We start from the raw sequence: 19680 nt of genomic DNA on the forward strand, positions 1-19680 counted from the left end.
TGAAACAGACTTAATATAAAATGGAAACAGCAGCAAATGCCTGCTCCCTTCAAGTTTTCAAATGTGGTATACCAATCACAAGAGAATATGGAAATCTCTTTGCTTTTAAAGAGGTAACTTTGTCTTCTTACTTGTCATTCCCTTGCAAGAAGAGACATCCTTTTGGTTGGAAAATACAGTTGACAAGCTAGCACCAAGTCTGATGAGTTCTGTTGCCTCTCTTTAGGTACACATACAAACAATAAAGAGTTTGTTATTCAGGTTTAGACCTTCCCAGCTATTTGCAGGTCAGAAATGTCAAAATCTCAAAGTATTAAGTCAGTGAAATTTTTATAGTTTAATCACTAGATATTTGTCCTTCAGCCTCCAGCTGCACCAACCAGCAGAAATTATGCAGAGATGCGAGAAAAGCTTCGTTTACGTCTAACAAAAAGAAAGGAGGAACAGCCGAAGAAACCAGATCAGATCTCTGAAAGGGAAAGTGTTGTTGACCATCGAAAGGTGGAAGACTTGCTACAATTTATAAACAGCTCTGAAACCAAACCAGTAAGCAGTTCTCGGGCAGCCAAACGAGCCAGACATAAGCAAAGAAAGGTAAGACATAAAAGTAGATTTATCCTAGACCTCATGTTTTTGAATCTGTGCGCACTCTGTAAGTATAGTGCTGTACACTGACTTTATGATATTGGTATAATTGGCTTCTGTGTAGTTTGTGGTACACCGCCCGTTTGTATATACACAGCTAGCTCTACCTGTTCTGATGCTACCTGAGGAATCTATGTAGTAGACTGGGAAGATTCCTCACAATGTCATTATCATGTATTTGGTTGATTTGTACTGGAATTTCCTACACTTTAGAAAGCTATTTGGAAGTGTTGAGAAATGTTAAGCATTTGACTGTTTTGTAGAATTGACATATAACAGCGGTGGAAGTTAGAGAACTTAGTGTTTCTGTATTGGTATAAAGGTTATGATAAAGTATCTCTGTAGGAAGCCAAGAAACGTAAGGTCAGTGCTTTTAAGAGAAAGGAATAGTAGAGATTTAGTATTTTTAGAATGATTGCAGCAGGCACCTTGCTGTCCTCACTGAAAGAGTTTAAGTGCTGTGCCACGTGATGACGTGAAGGGCTATCCCAAGCTGGAGTGAAGTGGCAAGCTGCAGAGAGGGGACAGGGAGGAAAAAATTACAGGTTGCTTTCAAATAGAAACGGTCAAAAAGATTTATTAAAAACTCCAATGTGTAACAGTGATTTTTTTTTTTTTTTTTTTTTTAAAAAACACCAGTATTTGCTGAGTTAATAGAGGAAATATGTTTGGGTTTTTTAAGTTGAACAAGCAGGAAACTGACTTTTTGTACTGCAGTTCAGTATCAGCCTTTGGTATAAAACTTAAGGCACAATGAGATTAGTAGCTGAATGTTTTTTGAGTTCTGGTAAGCATGTTTGTGTGACCACACTATAATACTTCTTGTTTGTGGATTTCCTTGCTGGCACTAATTCTACACTCCTTCAGACTGTTCCGTGGGTTTGGAAGACCTGATGTTCACAAGTTGTGTTCTTTATGTTCATGTTTTAGCACTGTTCAGCAACCTCAGGACTTAGTGAGTTATTTTATAAGTAAAATTCACAATGCAAATTTCACTTTGCTCTTGCAATGCAGTTAGAGCATAAGTGGAAGATTCTCTTAGGGTTTTTATGTGTGTTCTGTAACTGAAAAAGTAATCCAATACAAGCACTCCTAAATGTGCAAGAAAATAAATGGACATGATAGTTCTCAGTGTATGCCTTCCTTTCATTTTGCTAATGATGCAAGATCTATGCTGCACAGCAAAGTTTCAGGCATTTGCAATAATGGTTGGAAAAAAATCCCTTGTGTCTGTTTTATGTGGTTAATGAACTTAAAACTGACAGTAGAAAACCATACCATCCTTATTATTTTTGACAATTTCAAGTGTAACTTTAATGTGCTTAGTGTTTTGCTGTAAAATGTTTTTAATGATTGCTTTTCCTAATGTTTGTGAACACTGAAACAGCGCAACTCTGCTACCATAGCAAGAGAACAGGTAAAACATGCAACATAATACAAACCCAAGTTACCTTAGTAATACATGTGGTTGTTGAGGATTAAGCTCAATGTGTTGTTATCAGCTGGTTTTTGTGGTTGTAGAAAAATTTGATGTGGAGTTAGGTTTAGCAGTAGCAAATAGAAGACCAAGAGTTGGTATGAACAACAGTCAAATATGTTACAGAAACATAGACAATACAAATACTGAATTATTTTTATGTACTTTAAAGGGCAGCTTTTGTATAAATAGTTATTTGCTTCCTGTATGGCCTGGTGGATTAAATATGTTCATATGTTAACATCCTAGGATTTATAACATTCATAGAGAAAAGTATTAATAATCCCTAAAACTTCACTTTCTAAAATATTTGTCACTTTCAATAAACCTTTATTGTTCTGTAGCTTGAAGAAAAAGCTCGACTTGAAGCTGAAGCCAGGGAGAGGGAGCATCACCAGTTGCTTGAGGAACAGAGGCGGCGTGAAGAAGAAGAAGAAGAGAGGCTGAAACAAGAATTACAACGGCTTCAAGAACTGCAGCAGTTGCGGGCTGTAAAGAAAAAGAAGAAAGAACGGACAAGTAAAGACTGTCAGAAGGTGGACATGCTTACTCGAAACTGCCAGGCAGTGAAGGAAACTGTCCCAAACGCACCCGAAGACATTCAGAACGGTACACTTGAGCAATCAGAAAAGATAGAAACCTCCTCTGCTTCACTGTCAAGACACGCGAATCATACAGAACAGAGACCGGTTTCAGAGACAGGCTGTGAACTATCCAATCCTGTAAACACTAGAGACTCAAAGCTGCTTTATCAGAAAGAGGGGAATGTAAAGCAGCATGAGCCCCTCTCTTTTCTGCTTGATATCATGCATCAACATAAAGAAGGAAATAGCAAGCAGAAATTAAAGCAGATAAATAAACCATGTGCTGAACAAGTGAAAAAGCCTGTTGAATCCCCCAAAGCAGCTGAAATACAGACTAAAACCAGAAACCAAATAGAATCCAAAGCAAAAGCAGCAGAGCCCCCATCATTTGCAGAACCTAAAAAAGAGGAGAAGAAATTAAACAGTAACAACAAAAAACAGTTGAACCATGTAAAGGAAGAGAAGGCACCCGTAACAAGTGAATCCCCCTCACCAAGTGAACAGCAACAAAATAATAAGCTAATACTTGCAGATTCTCCTCAACCAAAAGGCAAGAACAAGAAAAACAAGAAGAAAAAAGGGGACAAAGTCAACAATTCCATTGGTAAGTGTGTAAGAAAGTTTAAGAAGTTGGGTTGTTTCTTACCGTTGTTTGAAATTTTTATCTTCGGTCATTCCCGCCAGTGTAAGTTAGGGAAACAATGGCTCAAGTTTTCCTGACACCAGTTTCACTGTCATTGTAACAGTTAGGACATGCATGTAGTTTTAGTAAAGAAATGCAGGATTCTTTTAAAGAATGAATGAATGAACTTACGTATATTGCTGCTTTTGTATGATGATTGTGTCAGTTAAGGAAGCCAGTCTCCTGTAAAGCCTATCTTGCTTAAATAAATAGATAAATAATTTAGTAATGTGCTGAAATCCATATTGGACCTTATTAAAAGCAATAGTTTCTCTCACAGCATTAAGAGTATGGTCTAAAGTTGGTCTTATTCTTTGAGCGAGGAAAATAAGGGGATTTTGCAGCCAAAGAATGATCATTTATGCATAAATATGCATTTTCTCAGTGCAAATTATTTCTTTCTTACATTTATTAATAGGTAGGTGAGTAAATAAGAAAACTAATTTAATTTTTTATTTGTCAGAGTGAAAATTTAGTGGGATGTTAAATAGTTGATAATATTGAGTGTTTTCTCCACGTGACTATTAGGTTGTGCTAGTAAAGATATCTTTAGTATTTATCTGACAGAAGAAATTAAACCTTAGAAGACCGAGTTGCCTCAGATAAGCTGCACTTGCATGATTTTCTTCCCAACATATATTTTTTGTTTTCCTGAAAACATCTGACAGCTAATAGAGCTGAGGAGCACTTGCAGTGCTAGCTGGCTGGCATTGTCAGCACCCTAACCAAACTGCCATTCTTGGGCACAAGTTTATTCCCTGCACATGCTTGGTTCCTTATGGAACTGCCAGCTGGGATGGCACTTGTGCAGTATGGACATCTATCTGCTTGGAGTACCCGATCATTTCCCTGGGATCACCTGGTAGCTGAGTGGTAACAGCAAATAATTTAAATGTCCATTCACAAAAATGACTTAATATTGCAATTCTCACTGCTGTTCTGTCTGGTAAGTACATTGAAATAGAGACCTTAATCCTTCTGTAGTCTCTGCCAGGGTTTCAGAATACTTAAGATGTTGATTAAGTGTTGTTATAAAAAATGTAGACTGAATTCATGGTTGTTGCAAGTGCTAGGTGTAGAGCCCAACTTTATTTTTGTGGTCTCTTGGTTGGGTTGAGTCAGCCCAGTCTTTCTTTTTAGCTCTTATGTTCAAAGTTTTCGATTTCATGTCAATGAAGCAATGATACAGCATTGAACCCTTTTCTCTGATACCTTAGTTCTTGTGCATACTGTGTTGTGGCATGTTTGGGTTTTGTTAGTTGTTTTTTTAATTTACTGAGAAGAACGTGCTGCAGTCATTGGAGCAAGACAAAAATCTAGAATTAGGAGTAGAAAGAGAAGACTAGAGACATTTGGAGCCTTCCTGCAGCTTTAAAATAAAGTATTTTTTTATTATTATTATGGAGGAGAAAGCGTTGAAGGGAGTTGGGGGGTGGTAGAGGGTTTTTACTGTAAGAGAATGCAGGTAGTTTCCAGCATCTTTTCCTCCTCCCTGCCCCTTACTGCTGTTTTCTGCTGCTTAATCAAATATAGTTACAGTTTCTGAAGACTAATACTTAAATGGGAAAAACCAGCGATATATGTCTGAATTTATAAAGAGATAATTGTGCTGCTCTCTGAAGAGTTGGGACTGGACTGCTACTTGGAATAGTTCTGACTTTAGAACTACAAGAGAAATACTATAATATACAATTTTTCTTTTAGTTGTCATTTCTCAAAGATACAGAGTTGATGTACCAAATTAGCTAGGACACAAAAGAAGAACTAAGGAAAAAAAATTAGAACTAGGGTAAATGAAAGAACATGAAAAGAGGCTAACAAAGTTTGGTGTTTTTTTTAAGTGAATTTTTAAGTAAAGTGTTAAGGCAGTGAAATTTATTGGGTTTGGTGTGAGTTCTGTTTCTGAAAGTTTATTCTGCCAGTAATTTTTAACTCCTTGTTATGAAGAGGCTTAAGAAAACTAGGGGTATAGAGAAGCCCCGTGTTTATACGGCTTTCTGCTGCTTCAGAAGTAAGTTGCACAGCAAAGACATGCAACTTCTCTAAAGGCATTCCTGGTAGTTCAGAAGTCATTTGTTCCCATAATCTCAAGGATTATGGAGAGTCCTGCTGTGTTTTCTGTTAGTTTCTTCATCTTGCCCTTTTTGGAATGTGTTATGAAGCTGCTTCAGAAATTAGATTGGAGCATATATGTAGTAAGAAATGAGACTTCAAGGGGAAAATACTCAAATTGGTTGCTACAAAAATTTACACTTTCTTTATAAAAACCATTTTTAAAATGTTTCTAAAGCTGTCCTTTTGTTAGTAAGGCAAACAGCTCATGAGTATTGTTTACTTGAAATCTATCTGAATCATTGAGCCTTTTGTGTAATTTGACCATTCTCCTGTGTATTCCAGGTTTATGGCATCCTTTGCAACCCATGTGATGAGTAAATTTGCTGTTGATTCATCTCTTCCTTGTTCCTAACTACCTAAAGCTTGAGCAGATGTACTAGCATGGGGTTTTTAAGAAGTGTCTTCTTAATTACAGTTTATATTAATTCAGTCTAAACATGAATAATCGATAGTCCACCAAGTTCAGGCAGTCCTCCAAAAAGATCTTTAATGCAGCTTCTTCCTCTCTCCTTCCTCCCTCCCCATGGAATCTAATACTGTGTTATCCTTTTTCCTTTGTAGATGATGTGTTTCTTCCCAAAGACATTGATCTAGACAGTGTGGAAATGGATGAAACAGAGCGAGAAGTGGAGTATTTTAAAAGGTAAGGTGCTGTAATCCCTTCGGATAAAGTTGTTTTGCTTCTTCCCATATTCCATGGGTTAAAAAACCCCACAACGTATTAACTAACTTGTAGCAGGAGAGCCTGTGTTGTAACATAGCAAATCCTGTTACAGCTGACATTCTGAATACTGTAACAATCACGAAAGCTGTAGATCTGTGGACACAAATCATAGCTGAGTAGCACAAATACAGAAATGAGTGCCAGAATCATCTGTGTGTCCCTCAGGTTCTCATCAAGGCTTTCAGAATATCCTTAGTTACGTATTTTTTCTTCTATAGGCAAAGTTTGCATTAATATTTCTTCTATTATCCACGCAGACCAAATGCTTATCAGTGTTTTAAAAAATAAGATATTAAAAAGGTGCGATGTTAGGTGTTAAATGTTGAACAAATAAAACTTTTTTTTAAATTTCAGAACATATACTTCAAAAAGGTTTGTACATGATGTTTTCTTCCTTGTTTATAAGAGCTATTAGTTTGGAATTTTATACTGTACATGGAGTAAAGATGGTATAACTGTGGGATAGTCGCTTATGTTAATCAACAAAAGGGGACGCTGATGCTAGTGCAGTAACAGTAAAAAGAGTAATACGAACCTGTGCCTGTGAAACTTTTTTCTTCTGTGCATTCGTTATTTTTGGGATTTACAAATCACTATTAGTTACCTTTAATTCCTCAAATATGAGCAGACAGCTCATGTTTAAATAATGTAGTACATGTTCTTCCATAATACTGAAATCTACTCAAATTTGTGTTCTTCGATGGTGGCTGGGTGTGCTAGTGTCCCATGAATACTTCTAGTAAGCCTTTCATCATGATAGCCAAATCTGAAATGCTATAAATAAATCAGTTTGTGCAACTGAATAATTTAGGAATCAAGAGCAGTATTTCAAAAAACAACTAAATCAATTTGTTTACAGGCTTTAAAAAAAAAATGGCTTTCAGTATGGGTTTCAGTTTCTTTTCTAAATTTATGTAGCTTTCATAGTCTGTGTGCCTGGGATTTAATATATGTCTAAGTCTTGGAAAGAACAGAGTGCAACTGCTTCTCTGTGCTGCTGTACAAAATACAAAAATTTCCAGTTTAATGTCAGTGCAGAAATGAAGTAGGTAGGCTCAATGCTGCTATCATGCTATAATACTATACAGAATGCATATGTCTGTGATTATTTATGGAGTTACGATGCACTAGATGATGAAATTTTCAAAAGGACAATCTGCCCTTAAAAATCATTTTTCTAAGGGCTCCCAATTAAAGGATTTTTTTAAATCAGAATGTAGGTTATTATAGGCGAAATGTGTCATATATTAGTACCAATGTTGGTTTAGCATAAGCCTTTGTTAGGGGTTTCATGGGATATTCGTTGCTTCATTCAAGTCGGCAGCATCTGTAACAATAGAAAAGCTCTTTTCACCAATTTCCTACTCTAGATAGCATAAATGAAGCAGCAGTGTCTTGTATTTGCAGAAGTGTAGCTGAAGTTTGGCGATCAACTTGTCAAACATGATTCCAAATGAAGATTTAACACTTTTAACTGTACTGGTTTGTAATTATTTTAAATTAATTTTGTAATTAATTCAGTAATTGGTACCATCTACTCTTCACTGTAATTTCACATGTTAGGAAATATGTGTAACTGTCCAATATTTTTTATGTATGTCTCTTTAGAAAAGGTGTCTGAAAAACCCTGGTAGGTGCTTTTCTAGGGGGGAATAACAACTACTTAATGTTGTGAAGGCATCTTTAATGCTTATGTTTTCTATCACTTGATAATTTCTGACATAGTATTTAGAAGGCTAGCAACATCACTTGTTTCAGTAACCTTCCATGGTAATGAGCTCCACAGGCATACTGTTTACTGGTAGTTTGTTACTTCATCAGCTTTTCTACTTGCTTTGTAGGGCATAGTAAATGGATACTTTTAATTACACCCTGACTTCAGAATTAAGTTTGCAAGCTACTTGTAACTTTGGCATGGAAAGAACAAGTGTCGTTGTTCTAACCTTCCTCAGTACCTTTTCTCTTTCACTCTTCCCGTCTACTCCCCTTTTTTTTTTTGGCTTTCAATTGTTACAGAAGCTGTTAACCTTGCAGAGAGAGGTATGCGCTACCTTGATGCTGTCATGCAGCCTTTAGCTTAAACAAGCTACATGTTGCCTCGATGAAGTTCTTCAGTGTGAACTGTCACTGAAATGCTTGAACATGCCAACCTTTCAGAAGTTCTTCCATAAATTCTGTTTAGTGATGGTGAACAAGTGAATTTTCGTTCTAAAGGTGCTTTTTCCAGGCATGTGGGCTACTGATCTGCTGTATTATAAACAAAACTCCTTTCCCTATATCTCAAACATTGCTGTATTTAGAAGAGAAGCAGCAGTGTCTCATGCTATTGGGGCTTCTGCTTTACACATTACCTACCCCTCATTCTTACTGTTAACAAGGTTTTAGGTAAATACAGCAATGTCTTCTGTTTCTAGTTAACATTCAGCTAGTATCTGTGCTGCTAAATATGCAGTGTTCTTTGCTAATTCATTCACTCACTCTTGGTGATGCAGTGGTGTTTAAAGTAACAGGTTTATGATGTATTTGAGTGATGGACAAGTAACTTCTTTTTTTAGGTATTTTTTTTTAGGAGGTTTTGTCTTTCTGAATGAGAGGTGCTCTTCAAAACAGAGGGATAACACCAGTGATTAGATTTTAAGTGTATTGGTTTCACTATATCATTTATACTTCCACTCTTAACTTTTTCATTTCAGATTCTGCTTGGATTCTGCCAGACAGACAAGGCAGAGACTTTCCATCAACTGGTCCAATTTTAGCTTGAAAAAAACCACCTTTGCTGCACATTGAAATGACACAATATGGGGAGGGAACCCTGCAGGAATCAATGAACGACAACTCCACTTACCTGTCCTGCTGTGCTGAGAGCTTATCTGGTCTTGAGCCAGTGCTGCCTTGCCTTGTCCCCAGTGCTGTGTGGATCTGCACTGAACCCTTTGGCCTGATAATTCTTGCGGACTGAAAAATTGCCACTTTCTACCTGAATTTGTTAGCTTGTGTGCTTGTAGTCTGTGAGTGAGACTTACTTGATTGTAGCTGTATGCCGTTGGAGTTGGAACAATAGCTCTTTTCCATCTCCTTCTGAATGCCTTGGCCTCAAAGACTTTAAATTGCTTAGGCTTGGGTGGAGGCCAAAATACTAGTTTGCATCATCTGCAGTGGCTCCTGTCACTTCTGCATCTAGCTATGTTTTGTCATTCTGACTCCTGACAAAGGAATGGACCTAGTCAGTTGTGCTTTCATCTGCTCCAGAATTCTCCTGACATGACTTCATGAAAAAGAGGCTCTTACTGGGACAAGTATCTCCTCAGTTCTTTCACAATCTACTGTTTAAGAGTGTACAAGTTACGCTATTTGTGTTTTGATTTTTTTTTTCCTGACTTGTAGCCAGCTTGTGTAAGAATACTTGCAGAATGAGAAAATTTAAAAAAGAACAGTACTCACACTATCAAATCTGTTATAGAGTGTATAATTGTATTAACACTGAAGCCTAACTGGCTACTTTTTTAACATATTGTTAAGTAATATTAAAATCATGTCTTTCTTTTTGAAAGATGGAATACATTAGTATGGCAGAAGATTTGTGTCTTGCTTTTTTCGTTTGGGTGGGGAAAGGGAAAAAAGAAACAGGCAAAAAAATAACGGTTTTCTAAACTAAATTTCATCTTGTGTCAAAATCAGTCAGTGAATGCTACCTAACTTTAGCATATTTCTTGTTTACCAGCTCACCTGATGGGAAAAATTGCTATCTGCTAGAGCAAGAAAGACTCCTGCTGAATGCTGGAATTAAGTTTGTGAATTCTGTGTATTACTGTAATGCTTCTATTTCCTTAGGTAACTTGTAAAAGCCAAGGTAGTACAAAAATTTCCAGTTTAATGTCAGTGCAGAAATGAAGTAGGTAGGCTCAATGCTGCTATCATGTAAACAGTTAACGATATAGTGATGTGGAAGAATGGAAGTGTGGAAGAAAACTGCTGATTTAGGATTTTGATCTGTATAAAGATGTTGCCGTTGTAGAAGTTTTCCTGATACTGTGCTATTTATTGAAAAGGAGACATCAGAAGCTTTCTTCTTACTTCCAGATGACCGTGCTTACCAAAATTATACGGCAGTCTTCCACTCAGCATGTATTTAAAAGGACAGTATGGCTTTAAAGCCCACAAACATTCTTTTCTAGAACCATTCCACGTTTTTCTTTCTTCTACTTGTTAACACATATTTTTCTGTGATACACCCACTGGGCTTGGGACTGCTTTGCAAGGCACGGTGTAGTTACACTTAGCTTTGGACTTGAGGAGGTTTAATGGATGAATGCTTTCATGTGCTCTGTGGTGCCCAGATCTAGCAGTAGAGTTGGGTTGCCTACAGACCACTGAGATATTTACAACTTCACATCCCTGTTGTTGGTCCTGGAGCTCCTACCCCAGTGTGTGCTGCTGACACAGAATATAGTTGCTCGGCTTACACCCAGCCACTGTAGGTAAGAGCCCTCAGTTTCATCTTGTAGAGGAGAGAATGACACAGTACTTCTCAAAATATAGTCCAGGGATGTATATCGGACAACTTGTATTACTCTTCTTCAGATGCAGGTTGAGAAAGGGATTAATAGCTTAGCCTTGCTTTTTTGTCAATGCTGTACTGTAGCCTGTGCATTTATTTGCTTGTGCTGGAGGAATAACATCTCAAACATAAAAGGTAATATCTATGCCACTTAGCACAAACCGTCTCTGCAAAACTGTGTACGATTGAAAGTGCCTGCATCAGTTAGTGGAGAAGAATGAACTTTGTTTCTTGGGATCATGAAGGCTTGCATCTGTTGCAGCCTGAGTTAGATCTTAGTTTTGTAAAAGTGGAGAGGCTTCTCATGTGGGACAGTGGCTGTGGGGGAGGGGAAAAAAGCTCTTGAAATAGCTCAAGCTGATGTTTGTGTGAAATCCTTTTCACGTTTTTTCAGTTCTAAACCGTAACACAAGATGGCAGTGTATGTCATCATTAGTTACTTCTACGTCATTGATCTCAACAAATTGAGTCCTGGGATGGAAAAACTAGTTGATGTCACATGGGTGAATATTGGTGCAGATCCCAGCCTCTCTAGAGTAGGAACGCTTTGAAAGTACTGAGATATTTAACGGTGCTAGAAAACTCATTTCATAGCGTTTGTTTTCACTAGTAAATGGGGAAGAAAGTTGACTTTATTCTGTACTAACAAAGCTAACATGAATATGACTGCTTCTCTTTATTTTGAAGTCCTGGGTTAAGACTACAGAAGAAATCCTTTTGCAATATATATATGTATTTGCATATATATATATATATGTATTTGTAATATCCTTCAGAGATATGCCTTAAGATCCATCATGGTGTATTAGTTCAACTGACATGATTCCACACACTACACAGAAAGCATGAAGGATGAGTCTCTAGGGATCTGCTGTTGCACCTTGGTGAGAACTTAAAGGCAAGTCGTATTTTTATAAATTCATAATTAAGTGAGGTTAAGTGTGGATTAGTCTGGGAGCCAGGAGATTTGAAAGTACTGGCTTTACTTCTACCACTTTTTTGACCTTGGGCAAATAAGTTAGTTATTGTTACTCCATTCATTAAATGGTTTTGTTAAGCGTTTTCGGAATTATAAGCATGTTTCTTAATGCCTAAACGTAAGTAGCGATGTGGAGCCTGCTTAGGTGCAACACTATAACCTATTGGAAGTGCAAATGGTCTAACACTGGTATTTGTGTAGTTCAGATGCATTCAATCCAGATAAATAGGTTCAAAGGTAACTTTGAATAGAAGAGACCTGTATAAATAACAACATCATGACTGAATAAATTTTAATGCTTCCGAAGATTTGGAAGGGAGAAAAATTCCACCTTTGAGTAGGTCACTTTAACTGTAGTGTAAGTTGACCTCCTATTCCTTACTCATCGTAACCTGTGTGAAAGATGAGTATTTAAGCTCTGGAGGTGGCTAGTGGCATTATCTGTTTTAGGCCTGTCTGATATCCGTGCTCCTGAATCTGAGTGTGTGGTGGTACTTCAGACATTTTCGTAATGGAAGAGGGCATAATTGCACTGCAGTTTTGTATCTTGGACAGTGTTGATATTGGAGACTCTTAGGACATCTCTTAACACAGGGTTGTCTCATCTCTGCTTGTCGTTCACTATTGCTGCTTTCCAAGGCAACAGAATTCAAGAGTCTTCAGCGTGCATTTTTCATGTGGCATCGTCGGTACTTAAAACTGTGTAGCTGAGATTGAGCATGCTGGCCACACAAATCTCGCCATAGCCTGAGAGGACTGATATGTTAAAGATTATTAATTAATGTGTAGGAGTTCTGTGTGCTCATTGCTGCTCAAAAAGGCTTTGCAAGTAGCTTTCTGTTTTGGTGAAAAGTTAGCTCACCTTTAGTGTGGATCCTGTTCTATCATGGTGGAGAAATTAAGGGTTACTAGCATAAATTTTTACACTAATTATTACAATTTCACATATCTCCAGTACAAATGAAGGTGTGCAACTTGTAATTGCAGAAGCTATTCTGAAAAAAAAAATAATTTTCTGTGCTTGCTATGTTGTAACATACATCTGAGCAAGATTAGGTGTACATTATATTTGTTGTCTTTGGTTCTTTCTCTGTATTTAAACCTCCAGGAAATCTGGAGACTGAAATGTTTGGTAGGGGAATTCTTTGAAGTGAAGTCACAAAAGTGTTGATTGAATGTCTCCCTTCCTCTTCCTGTCCATCAGAAAGAACCTTTCAAAATTCCAGTTTTCCAAATTTTAAATGCCTTCCTAATTGCCAGCAACATGTCTGTCCTGTGTTGCCCTGTAAGTCATTGACTGGAAATGTTAAATGATCATAAAATTGTTGTATCTTAAGTGCTGCTACGGGCAGCTTATGTAACTGAACTGTCATTGAAAGAAGGATGTTTTTCTCTTCTTTTTCCCGTTGAGCAAAGCAGTAACAATATGCAACTTAGGGCCTCGTTTGTATTCTTCACAGGTCTGTGTGTCCAGTTTCAGCTCTGCTGCTGCTTTTAGCTATACAGGTGGGGCTCTCCCAGCCCAGTGCTTACAGATGTGGAAGAAATTACCTATTGGTACACTATGGATCTACATACATTGGTGAAAAACATGCCAGCTAAACATGGGTTTTCATGTAACTTTTGGGGGTTTACTGGGGTTTGCTTATAAAGATAAAAGGGATTTTGAAGTGGGTGGTGTCCAATTTCTATCTCTGGGGAAGATGTGAAAGGAGAGAAGGTATATATTGATTGTGTCTCCTCTGATACGTTTTCCTTAATGATTTTTTTAATTTTTTTTTTTATATACAAACCCTTCCACTATTTGAATGTCTCGATTTAGGATGGCTTGAAGCATGTTTTCACTCTTCAATCACAGGTTCATAGCCTTTAACATTGCTGTTTCACCAGGTATTATTTGATCAGAAATATGTAGTTTTATTGTGACATTAGTGGCTTTTCAGGCAGAGTTGCCAGGAGATCAGACTGTCTGTAGTCTAGATGCTTGTTTAACCTCAGTTTTTCTTCCAGTGTGGCTGTGTTCCAGAAGTACAGCAATCCACAGAACTGCATAGATGCAATGTGTGAAGAGGGATCTGCTGGACAGTTCTTTTCTAGAAATTGGCCAAAGGAAACCTCTGCCAGTGATGAGCGTTCAGGTATCTCTTGTCAACTCTTAACCTCCATTTTCTTCACCAGTTTTTCTGGAAGCTGAACCGAAAAGTAAAACCGACGTATCTTTGACAATGCTGTAATACCCATAAGCTGACAATTTCAGATTCTTAACTGACAAGCAACATGTGAGAAGGTAATATTCTTTCTGCAAATAATACTTATGTCCAGCTTGCCGTGTTTGGAGAGAGTAGAGAGAGGGCAGATGGAGTAGAAGAAAGATGTCATGAAGAAAAACTGATGCTTAGTATTAAATCGAAGAATAAATAAAAATCAATTTCTGAGTGCATCAGTATAATTAGGACACTTATATTGCATAAACTAACATGCATTCCATACCAAGTATGTCACTGAACCAGCTTATTATACATGTTAGATTTTTTCACAGGGAAAGATGTCTAGACTAGTTTTCCCAGCCTTTAAACAGGTTATGGACACAAATGAAGTTAGTACAGTGTTTTGCACTGGTTTGGGAGGGGGCTTGCTTTCAGGCAACATGATGTTGACTAAGGTTGTTTTGCTTGTTACTGAAATACAAGATTTTTAATCCTGCATTCTGGAGCAGAAAAGCTGGAATGCTGAACTCATCAGACCAGATAATTGCTGCCTGCTGTTGCTTCAACAGACTTCATGCTGCCAGCCACTCAGTGTCAGCTCATGGGAGAGTGGTTCTATAGTATCTGGAAATAGATAATCAGCAAAACCTTTTTCCTCCAAAAGGGGGCAAAAAGGTAGGAATCAAGGTATTTGAAATCAGATAATTAATCATATATACTATATGTCAAGCACTCTTGTCTTCAAGACCTTGTACAAGTTTTTGCCCATCTGTTGCTTGACCACTAAATGGGTTGCACAGTATTGCTAAGGGCAGTTAAGGTTTTCAAGGTTTTTTTGGTTTGTTTATTTTATGTTGAGGGCAAATTAGAGGTAGCCAGTTTGTGAGAGGTCCTCTTAGGACAGGGGTCCTCAAACTACGGCCCGTGGGCTGGATACGGCCCCCCAGAGTCCTCAGTCCGGCCCCCGGTATTTACAGAACCCCCTGCCGGGGGTTGGGGGGGGAAATGAAGCAGCCGCAGATGACATCCTGCCACTGCATCCGCACGCCGGCCCCCTGGTTAAAAAGTTTGAGGACCCCTGTCTGAAGACAGTCTTCACAGACTAACAGGGAAAGACAAGTTTAAGCAACATTACATCAGCCTCTTCACTTGCATTTGTTGATTATATCAGGGTATGAGCTGTTTGCTCTGTTGAGTGAATTCTAGAGGCTGGAAGCAGAACCATGGTTGTATAGTCTTGGTGACTGAAAGATGTCATTGCTAGAACTGTTTCTTGAAGTGGGAGGGGAAGAGAGTGTCCTAGTACACTAGTACCGAACATAGCAACAGTATTGTTGCCTTTATCCTTTCATGCAAGGTCATCTCTTAGGTTTCTTAATTGGGCGTACTCCTACCTTCTGTAACAGTCTGCAGCTAAAGTCTTCATCTTCTAGTTAACAAGTAAACAAACTTTTCCATCTGAAGAGTAATGAAAATGCAGTTTGCTGCTCTTATATGGGGCTTCTACTATTCCTTTCTGTGCCATCAGTCTAGCTTATAAGCTTTAAAAGATTTCTCTTTCCTTCCCAGAGTCAGAGTGCGTGTCTGAAAAGCCCCTTTAAAGAATTAATGAACCTTTTCAGTAATGGGCAAGTGGCATGCACCGCAGTTACAAGCCATTTTATGTTCTATAATGAAATTTCATTGTCCCCAGTTGCCTCTGAGCCTTTGTGTCATTTACATTGGTCATACTTTACATACTTCACCAGGTGAGGAAATTCTCTGAAAGTTGTCTTGAAAAAATTCTATCCTTTTTGTATCACGAGTAATGCTCTTTACGTAAGAGGCATGAAATTGTGTATTGACTGGTCTATGTTTTTTTTTTAAAAAAAATAAATCTAGGACTGCCTGTGGACTTCAAGTGTAATTCTGGGAGGAGCTGGCATAATGTCAGTGAAGATAAACTGACTGGGTAAGAACAGAATTAGAAGGCAAAAGGCTTAAATCTGTGTTGCTCCTTATTCATATTACAGGACTTTTGTTTAACACTTAGCAAAGTAGTTAACTGAACAACCTGCCAGAGAAAGTTGTATGTACATTACCCACTCTGTACTGTGTGTTGTTGCTTTGTAAAGTGGTACGAAAACATAATTGGCAGTTGAGTGCTGGTGAGATAGGTGAATGCATGTGTAAAGGTGTAAGAGCTTCAGCTGTTTTTGAAGTTCTCTGCTGATCTACAGCTGTGGACATAATGCTAGATAGTGAGGTGAACAAGTGGAAATGTAGGAATTAAGCAGGTCAGTGTACTGATTATGTGGTGTGAGAAATAATCATCTTAATACATCAGAACTGTTACTCTGAATGAACTGAAGGAATATTTTGGAACAAAGACCACCAATTGTGATCATTATTGTAACTGCTCTTCTGAAATCCCATTTTTAACCCATCTCAACAAGAAGGCAATCCAAACTGGTCAGAGCCGAGTTACTGGAGAGAGTTGGCATGTTCTCATGTGATCTGAACTTTAGTCTCTTTGATTTTGTCAGTGCTAGCCAGTATAGCCTGGTTTTCTCCATGCAGATGCCTTTTTTTGGACACTAACCTACACTTGTGCAATAGGAGCATCATCTTTTCATGCCTTGGAACATCTTAGGTGTAGGATTCGGGGGCTTGAATGGATTAGGCATTGGCAGAGATGTAGACTGTGGCAGTGCCTTAAACTAGGATGTGATAATCTGCGTGATGCATGCCAATAGACTAAATGTGGAAGAGAAGTCTTAAAATGCTGAAGTCATTACCCATACAAAGGTGTGTTTGTCCTTGGGTTGGAACCCTTAAAATGATGTGGTGTAGGGACAGATAAGCTCTGGCATCACCTGCTGCCATTTCCCTTTTCTCATCCCAGCAATATATTAGCATGACATGGTATGATGTAGGAGAAGCATTTATTAAAAACAGCTGAAACACAAATACAGCTGTAGATCAGAGTCTCCAGGCTGGCTTATTTTCCTTATTGCTGAGTTTCTTTCAAAAGCAAAACCAACCAACCAACACACACAGACACACACCCCCAAATACTAATGTATTTAATCTGGGGGATTATCATCTATACTCTGGATTTGGTTTTTATGCCAATTGACGCTTTATAATGGTTAGCCATTTGCAATTTAAGCAATCTTGAATGTTGCTGTAATATAGAATCACCCAAACAAAAGTAGCCCAATGAGGAAACAGTGCAGCTGGCTGAGAAATTGTGGAAGTGATAGTGTTTTGAAATGACTGGGAGGAAAGAAAAAAAAAAACAAACCACACAACACAAAACCTCTAATTCTTTTGGGGTATACACTGGAATGCATTCTGTGTCTTAGATTGCAAGAGATAATGCAGTATAAGAATGAACAAGTGTGTTACTTCAGTTATGTGTGTAAATATGGATGCCCTGTTGTAATGTGTAATGGACTAAAATGGTACTTGCCTTAAAGGCAACATTGTTTTAAATGTGTAAATCTTAAATGTTGCACAGAGATGACTTCTTAAAATTCTACTTCCTCTTTAATTTTTTTTTTTGTTGTTATGGTAACATTTTTATAGGCCTGAACTCTGTAAATTGTGTCATTTCATGGCCATGCTGAGCAAGTGGTGTGCTCTGCACGACGTCAGTCATTGTATCTTCTGTGATAACCAAAACTAGGTAGCTGTGGGTAAATGAAGAAGGGGAAAATAGCTTTTTTAAAGTACTTTTTTTAAAAAAAAGATATCTTTTTCTTCATCCGAAGGTCTTTAGTAATTATTTAATTTTTTTGCGTTTTAACTTGATTTGTAAAGCATGTAAAAGAAGTTTGTTCTAAATCTTTAGTGCAAACTCTTGTGTCCTGCAGCTCTTAGGAAATGTGTTACTTCCTTTTGGTAAAGGACTGATTTGATCCACTTGTTTTCTTAAATAGCTTTTGCTTTAACCTGCTCATAGTATTTCTGGTTTCTTGTTACCCATGCAGTTCATCAGTTCATCACTGCACTGAGAGCTGGTCTTTCCTTAGGAGGTTTATTAATGGATATCTGAACTGTGGTAAAGCTGTCTCCAAGCTGACACTGGTGTCCCACGCTAATGTACAACTGGAATACACGTGGCAGGAAAGATGTGAGGCAGCTATGACTTTACTCCATTTTACGGAAGAGGCATCATCGCAGATATGAAGCAGCTTTGCCCCAGCTACCATTAAAGTCTGAAATGAAGTTGGAAACTGAACCCAGTTATCCAGAGGCCTGAGTCCATGGTTGATTTACATAATCTTATGTCATGAGGATTTATGCAAGAACTACCCCTGGATATAAGAGAGAAGCACTGTGAAGCATTAGCCTCTTCATGATGATTTTTGCACTAGATGTTTTCCTCATCTGTTTACTCATACCACATCCCAGACCATCTCATTGATCCTTCTTGTTGCTACAGGTCTTGTGGCTGAGGTTCCCTGCAAATACTGGAGTGATTGCGTTGTATAAGTTGTAATGTGCTCCTGAGGCTTTTTGACAGCAGAACTTAGGAATTAATACCGGGAGCTTAGTTTGTTCTGTTAAACTGTTATCTCATGCACGCCTGAAATGCCACCATCACGCAGTAGTGTTTCTTATCATGTGTGGACAGCTGTGAGGCTGCAAACGGATGAAGTGCCCTGTGCTGTAGTCAGACCATGTTGCAACCGAGCTTGGTAGGGTCAGAGGGAAGTAAAACTCTTAGCTGTTCTCTTAAGAGTGTTGGATGAGAGAAGGAGGAGGGATCTGGTGTTTCTTAGCTCATTCATTCCGGGCACAGTAACAGCATGTCCTGTGCTAGAGGCAGTCACTGGGATGGATGGGAGCTGTGGATTTCCTGGTCTGTTGTAATCTGTCTTGGTAGATTCTCACAAATTGGGAGGCAGGTAGCTCGGCTGTGATCAGACTGCAATCCAGACACTTAGTGCTTAGTTTTCTGTGGGTCACTTTCACCTCTGGTTTTAGTAAATTTGTCTTGCCTTGTCAGGGTATGAGGTTAATCTGGTTGCTGTTTTCTATCACATGTGACAGTGTTTACTTGTGGGAGCAGGGTCTGTGAAGTGACCCCGAAACCAAGTATCAGTTTTGTACTTCTGAAAGATGGTTTAGTGGTTATTAAACACTACTTTCATACTCCTGAAGGATCCTTGGTCTTCAGAGTATGGAACAGGCATGTGGGGGGAATTTTCGTCTGAAATATGTCATGCAGAAGTTTAGCAGCAACTATTAAGTGGGGTGATGGGACCATTAAATGCTAATTAATGGTGTAGGTTACATTCTGAGATCAGCATCGAATGGACTCGCTACCTAGTGCAATATCACCTTCCTGTTGTATGAGGAAGTGAACCAGCTGGCTTACATGTTTAATGCTTAAATGCTAAAGACAGTTCAACTCGTGTAGTTCAACTATGGTATAAATGTGATCTCTAGCAGTGATTGTTTGCTGTATAGAATGGCGATAGTTTCTGCTCACTAGACATGAATTTCCAGGAAAGCACATGACTTCGTTCACCTTACTTTTCCTAATAGAAAGAAACTGAGAGCTTTCAGCAGCAGCAGCAGGTTTTGCATTGAGTGCGGATCCTTGTCTCATAGCAGATGTACTCATTTGCATGGGAGCGGGCTAATTTCCAATGATCAGCACAGAATGGTTTCATCTAATTGAAGTACTAAATCTGGCACTTCCTGTGAGAAGTGTAG

The 19680-nt window shown here is 38.3% G+C and overlaps 1 protein-coding gene across 3 annotated transcripts in view; it reads left to right on the plus strand.

Moving 5' to 3' along the window:
• Positions 1-15941, plus strand: part of FAM193A (family with sequence similarity 193 member A) — a 90405-nt gene extending 74464 nt beyond the window's left edge. For 2 of the 3 annotated variants that reach the window (XM_055708179.1, XM_055708172.1), the window contains 5 exons: positions 364-594; positions 2467-3310; positions 6065-6146; positions 13775-13902; positions 15853-15941. In XM_055708179.1, coding sequence (XP_055564154.1) covers positions 364-594; positions 2467-3310; positions 6065-6146; positions 13775-13902; positions 15853-15926 — 1359 coding nt within the window. In that variant the 3' untranslated portion in view covers positions 15927-15941. Of the gene's footprint in view, positions 1-363; positions 595-2466; positions 3311-6064; positions 6147-8920; positions 9805-13774; positions 13903-15852 lie in introns of those variants that run through there. The other variant, XM_055708187.1, reaches the window with a different exon arrangement.
• Positions 15942-19680: the final 3739 nt, after the last annotated feature.

The sequence above is a fragment of the Falco cherrug genome, chromosome 1 (genome assembly GCF_023634085.1).
Source record: "Falco cherrug isolate bFalChe1 chromosome 1, bFalChe1.pri, whole genome shotgun sequence".
Lineage (NCBI taxonomy): Eukaryota > Metazoa > Chordata > Aves > Falconiformes > Falconidae > Falco > Falco cherrug.